Here is a 6465-nt window from a genome sequence, read left to right on the forward strand (position 1 = left end):
TTTAAGGACTAGAGGTGGAGGCTGGGGGAAGAAGACAAGAATTAATAAATTTTGTACATATTGAGGTTTAGGTGATAAAACATATACAAGGAGGGACACTAGGCAGATGGATACAGAGCTAGTATAGAGATGATGATTCAGTTGTACTAGTATGTATAAAGCAGGTCACTGAATTCAGAGGAGGGAATAAGCACGTAGGGAGGACAGGACAGAGAAAGTATTAAAGATACTTGTGGTTTTTTCATACCATGGGGCAACTAAGCTTGTGCACCACAACTGCTGAAGCCTGTGTGCTCTAGGGCCTGTGCTCTGCAACAAGAGAAACCACCACAAGGAGACGGCCATACATCACAACAACTAGAGAAAGCCCGCTGGCACCAATGAAGACCTAGCACAGTCAAAAATAAATAAATACAAAAATTTTTTTTAAAAGATGCTCTTGGTTTTTAATGTCTAAAATTATGATGTTTAAAAGCTATCTTTTTTATTTCTTCATTTAACTGTCTTCAAAGATTCTAGTTTGCCTCTTTTCGATATGTTTATTCTGTTTAGGAGGCTTAATGCATTGGAGAAGGAAATGGCAACCCACTCCAGTGTTCTTGCCTGGAGAATCCCAGGGACAGGGGAGCCTGGTGGGCTGCCGTCTACGGGGTCGCACAGAGTCGGACGTGACTGAAGCGACTTAGCAGCAGCAGGAGGCTTAAAACATTATCATTTCTTTGAAAATGTCCCCCTATATACTTGAAAAGACTATATATGCTCTAATCTTTCTCTTTCATACATTTGCACAACCTACTTCACACCAAAACCCTGGCCCCTGAACTCTATGCCATCAATAATTAAATAAGGAATCAAGAAGATGTCATATCTGTGGCTTTGACTCCACACCAAACAAGTTTCTTATAAACAATCTGTCCAGGGAAAAAAATCTCCTTACTTAGAGATAACAATAAAAATCTAATGTACAAAGACACTATTAGCAAAAAGAATGAAAGAAAAAGGAGATTTAAAGGAACATGCTAGAAATAAGCTGCCACACAATTAAACACATTCACCATGAATTCAAGGAATTCACTAAAACAAGCAACAACTTAAGTAAATAGGGATATAAAAGTCCAAGGAATAAATTCTGGAAAAACAGGTTAAGAAATTGTTATTTAATTTTAAAAAAAAATGGCAGATCTCAGTAAAGAAAGAAAAAGTAACAGAAACTAAGTTTTCTCTGAAAGCAATAAAAACACTCTGTGAAAAATTGGCATTGGCCAATCTCAATCTTATTAAAAGTAGAATTTTTTAAATAAAAGTCATAATGCCTACAAGGGAAAATATAGTAAATGGTAATTAAAGATTTGATGGGAAAAGTTAATATATTCCTAGAAATACACCCATTTCATCTGCAATTTACATTTTATTTCTTTGAGATAAATTATTTCTCTAGATTATTTTTCCCTGGAAAAGGAAATGGCATCCCACTCCAGTACTCTTGCCTGGAAAATTCCATGGACAGAGGAGCCGGATGGGCTACAGTCCTTGGGATCACAAAAAGTCAGACACGGCTGTGTGACTAACTTTCACTTAAACTTTTCACTTTCAGATTATTTTTGAGCATCGTTTTGCTGTGAATAGTTAATACATTTGACTTCTGAATCTATATTTATAATTTTCAATTCTTTTATTATCATTGACTGGTTGGGACATCAAGGTTACATAGTAAACAAAATGAAACAAATACCAAAAAAAAGGTTGGGAATAACTTTAGGTATCATCTTTATCCAAAACCTTGTTGTAAAGATCAAACTACTCCCAGAATGAATTTCCACCCGCTGGGATTCCTCCTCCTCACCTCACATGAGCCGCCAGGTTCCTCTGGAGCCAGGCCCAGGGATTTCTGAGGAGAGGTCCAATTAGCTGGCATGGTCATGTTGGGTCTCAACCTTTATTCTCTAAGCAAACTAAAGTTTGGTGCACATATAAACTCAAGCAGAGCCTCTGAAGAGTGGTGAGGTGAAATTTGGAGGAAGATCTAGTCCAGAGGCTCCTGGAAAGATAATGTCCACATGGTCAGTCATCACATCAATGTTTCCAAGGAACTCCAAGGTGTAGTTTCATGAGCCAGACACCACAGAACAGTGGTTCTCAAACTTGAGTGTGCATTTGAATCACCTGGAGGGTCTGTTAAAATATTAAGACAGTTAAAAATCTGCACACTCTAACAGTTTCCAATTCAGCAGGTCTAGGATACAGCCCATAGGTTGTTCTAACAAAATACCACGGACTGGGTGACTTATAAACAACAGAAAGTTACTGCTCGCAGTTCTAGAAGCTGAGAAGTCCAAGATCAAGGTGCCAGCACGAACATGTTTTGATGAAGGCACTCTTCCTGGTTTAAAGTCAGCACCTTCTAGCTGTGTTTTCACATGGTGGGAGGGGCTAGGGAGCTCTGCGGTGTCTCTTTTGCATGGGCACTAATCCCATTCACCAGGGTTCTACTTTTATGACCTAATCATTCCCCAAAGGTCCCATCTTCTAACACCATAATTTTGGGTGTTTGGATTTTAACATATGAATTTGGGAGGAACAAATATTCAGACCATAGCAGGGCCCCAAAATCTGCATTTCTAACTAGTACCCAGGTGATGCTAATATTGCTGTTTCAGGAACCACATTTTGAGAACTACGCTGTGGAGTACAGGCTTCCCAGTTGGCTCAGTGGTGAAGAATCCGCCTGCCAATGCAGGAGACACAGGTTCAATCCTTGTGTCAGGACAATTCCCTGGAGGAGGAAATGGCAACCCATTCCAGTATTCTTGCCTGGGAAATCCCATGGACAGAGGAGCCTGGTGGGCTACAGTCTGTGAGGTCACAGAGTCAGATGCAACTGAACATACACGCACTCTGTGAAGGACAGAAAGTTTAACAAATCCTGTGATAAGTTATTCATGGTAAAATATGGGGGAAAACATGAGATACAGAGAAACAGTACCAAAGATGTGAATTGCAGCTCAGCTATTTTTTGGCTATGAGAAAATGAAGTTATTTTAGCTTTAGTTTCATAAATAAGAATCAAAGTGCCTACCTCATAGAATTATGAAAATTAAATGAGATGGTGCTTGTAAAGTACTCAACACCTCCCTGGAACACAAGAAGCATGCAATAAATATCAGCAATTAGATATTAAAACACATCACTATTAGATATTAAAACAATATAAAAACAATATAATCAAAGCAAGTAAAACAACAGACCAGACAATGATGTGTGTATGTATTACTTAATGATTTATGTATGTGACATTCAACTGAATGTACACAAGAAATTCATTGCGTAAGTGGTGTTGATGTAACTGGCCATTTACCTGGAACAAAACAAACTAGATCCCCATCACACACTATACTTTAGATTGATTTCCAACAGGAATAAGTACTTTAAGTATATACATTTTTAAAACCTCAAAAAATATTAAAATAAACTTTAGGAGAATACATTTGTGTAACATTCTGGTGGAGTAGGAGGGATCTTACTTATAAATATCTAACTTATAAATGAGATCTAACTTAAAAATGAGAGAAAACCCAGAAACTATAAAAGAAAAAAACAAATATTTCTGAGTATACATTAAGATACACCTTAAAAATAAAAATGAAGATATATACATAAAATTTTTCAATATGTGATGACAGGTTATCCCTAATGGTTAAAAAAAAAAAAAAAAAAACTAGCAATCAAATAGATTTTTAAAAAAGTGACAAAGGACATGCAAATTCACAAAAAAGGAAATTTAGATGGCCGACTGCATTAGAACAATTAGATATAATTTTTCCCTCAGAACTGTAAAAGCTTTTTTTAAAGTGCTGGAAAGCATTTTGGAAAATGAGCTCTTTTATAAATTAGTGGTGGGTACTTAAATGGCTATAGTATCTTTTGAGTTATTTAGGTACAACTATTACTAAAAATAAAAATAACTGTTCCTAATAATAGTTTCAAATACACAAACCAGAAACTGGCAGAAAGAAGGGCAAGAGGACAAATAACTTTTCCAATGTGAGTTTACCTGTCTCGGTAAATAATTGAGCAGAGAAAATAATATGGAAATACATTCGCTATGAAACAATATAATTATTAAAGAACACACATTGCTTTTCCGTAAAAAATGTGTGACATTTATGAAAACTGACCCTGAACTGGGCCATAAGCAATTTTTACCCTCGAGCCTCACCCAGAGGCATTATTTGAAATAAGAATGCCCTTCTGAATAATTCACGGGTCAAAGAAAAAATTGAAATTCAAAAAAAAAGACAAAAACAAAAACCCAAACACTGAGATGTGAGCAATAAGGAAAATGCTTGTGAATGTTTAGAAAACAAGCTCATGACAGACCCCATGCTGACGCCCCAAGCCCTACCACTGACCACAGACTTCCATCACTGGGCCCAAAAATCATCTTAAAGATACTCATCGTTGCCCAGAACCCCATCAGTGAACCAATCAAGGGACGCCACAGACCCGAGCCCCCACCACTGAAGCCAAAAACCATCATCACTAACTCCACGGACAAGCCTTCCATCACTGACCTCACGAACTCCTAATCAAGACCAACCAAAATCACCACAGAGACCTCTCGGAAATAAAGTGTGAAAATGCTCCCCACACAAGCCGCAAAAAAAAAAAAAAAAAACCAAAAACCCTCCGCGAGGCACTTCCGCTTCCAGTCAGACCTCTAGCACCGCCCCTTACGGATGGTTGGCATTGCGCATGCCCCGGATTACTTTGACAGTCGCGTTCAACAGGGCGAAGAGACGTTAAGAGACTTTGTGCGGTTTCCCGGGGGCGGGGCGTGGAGCGCTGTTGGGTAGAGAACATGGCTGCACCCAATGGTGCTTCTGCGAGCGGGCCGCCATCTTGGAAGTGTGTCCATTCCGTACACCGGAGAAAAAGCCCTCGGTTGGTTTTTAGAGTAAGGCAAGGCTTACTACCCCTCCAGTATTCTTGCCTGGAGAATCTCATAGAAAAGGAGTCTGGCGGGATACAATCCATACGGTCGCAAGAGTGGGTCACGACTTAGCGACTAAACAACAGCAAGGGATTGATTGCCGCAGGGACAAGCACTCAGGGAGTGTGGAGAGGTCAGAATGGGAGTCCACCCCTGGATGAAACGACTTGACAGAGAAATGTTAGAATGGGCAATCCGCTGAGGAAGGGTAGTACAGCCTTTAATGCAAGAAAGCACTGGGGCAAACAGGATTAGAAGTTAGAATATAGTCCTGAGCTCTACGGTGGCTCAGATGGTAAAGAATCTGCCTGCAATGTAGGAGACTAGAGTTCGATTCCTGGGTAGGGAAGATCCCCTGGATAAGGGAATGGCAACCCACTCCAGTGTTCCTGCCTGGAGAATTCCATGGACAGAGGAACCTAGCGGGCTGCAGTCCCTGGGATTGCAAAAAGTGGCACACGACTGAGTGACTAACACAGGAAGGGCTGGTGGGGGGAATGGAGACTTGAATCCCCATTAATCTTCACTAGCCTTCACCTTAACAACCGCAAGGAAAACTATAGTAGGCGACAACAATAAAATAATAATAGTCTTTAAGATGGTCGTGCACGTGCTAAGTCGCTTCTTTCCTGTGCAACTCTTTGTGACCCTATGGACTGCAACCCACTAAGCTCCTCTGTTCATGGGATTCTCTAGGCAAGAACACTGGAGTGGATTGCCATGCCCTCCTCCAGGTCAATGTGTGGCTAAAAGTACTTAAGGAAAACTATTATTTTTATTTACTTCTTAATTAAAATCTAAGTAATAACAGTGTCCTTACTATATAAATGAAGCCTTAAGTCCCATCTCTGACTCCTCTGTAACTTCTCCTATATGGAAATTCTGGAGCAGCTAACACTCTCCCCATCCCCATCCCCTGTTTTTTATGGGGGGGTGAGGTGGGAGGGGAGGGCTGTGAGTGTAAAGTCCACAAAGACAGTAGTTAACAATACTGTATTATATACTTGAAAATTGCTAATAGAGTAGATCCTAAATGTTCTTACCATATACACCCACACCCACACACACACACCCCACACACACACACAAGGTAGTTACGTGAGGTGATGGATGTGTTAACTAACCTTACTGTGGAAGTTATTTCTCAATATATCAATGTATCAAATCATCATGTTATGTGACAATTATATCTCAACAGCTGAAAAAAATAAATTATCTCTCATCTTAATTATAATAACCCCTATATGGTTTACTCACAGCTACATGCAACCTAATATATCACCTTTCTTTTTTCTCCTTGATAACAGAATCCAGACTTTAATTGAAGCAGCAATGTGCCCAGCTGAAGGATTATCCTGCCTCCCTTGTATATCCTGACTCCCATGGATATGTTCATGTGATTAAGTTTCCATCCCTGAGATGGAGGCAAAAGTGTTGTATAGTACCTTCTGTAATATCTCCTGAGAGGGCTACTT

General features: G+C 39.6%; 1 protein-coding gene across 7 annotated transcripts in view; it reads right to left on the reverse strand.

The window, feature by feature from the left end:
• ZNF585A (zinc finger protein 585A) overlaps nucleotides 1-4738 on the reverse strand; it is a 59936-nt gene extending 55198 nt beyond the window's left edge. For 4 of the 7 annotated variants that reach the window (XR_011561759.1, XM_070772010.1, XM_070772008.1 and 1 more), the window contains exons 1-3: nucleotides 4572-4737; nucleotides 3077-3132; nucleotides 1844-2038 (exon numbers count right to left, since the gene is read on the reverse strand). Coding sequence is in view for 4 of the 7 variants with exons in the window: in XM_070772010.1 (XP_070628111.1) it covers nucleotides 1844-1921 (78 nt within the window). In the remaining 3 variants the exon portion in view is untranslated. Of the gene's footprint in view, nucleotides 1-1843; nucleotides 2173-3076; nucleotides 3133-4571 lie in introns of all 7 variants that reach the window. The other 3 variants (XM_070772007.1, XM_070772004.1, XM_070772003.1) reach the window with 2 other exon arrangements.
• Between the last annotated feature and the right edge of the window lie 1727 nt (nucleotides 4739-6465).

This window comes from Bos indicus, chromosome 18 (genome assembly GCF_029378745.1).
Source record: "Bos indicus isolate NIAB-ARS_2022 breed Sahiwal x Tharparkar chromosome 18, NIAB-ARS_B.indTharparkar_mat_pri_1.0, whole genome shotgun sequence".
Classification (NCBI taxonomy): Eukaryota; Metazoa; Chordata; class Mammalia; order Artiodactyla; family Bovidae; genus Bos; species Bos indicus.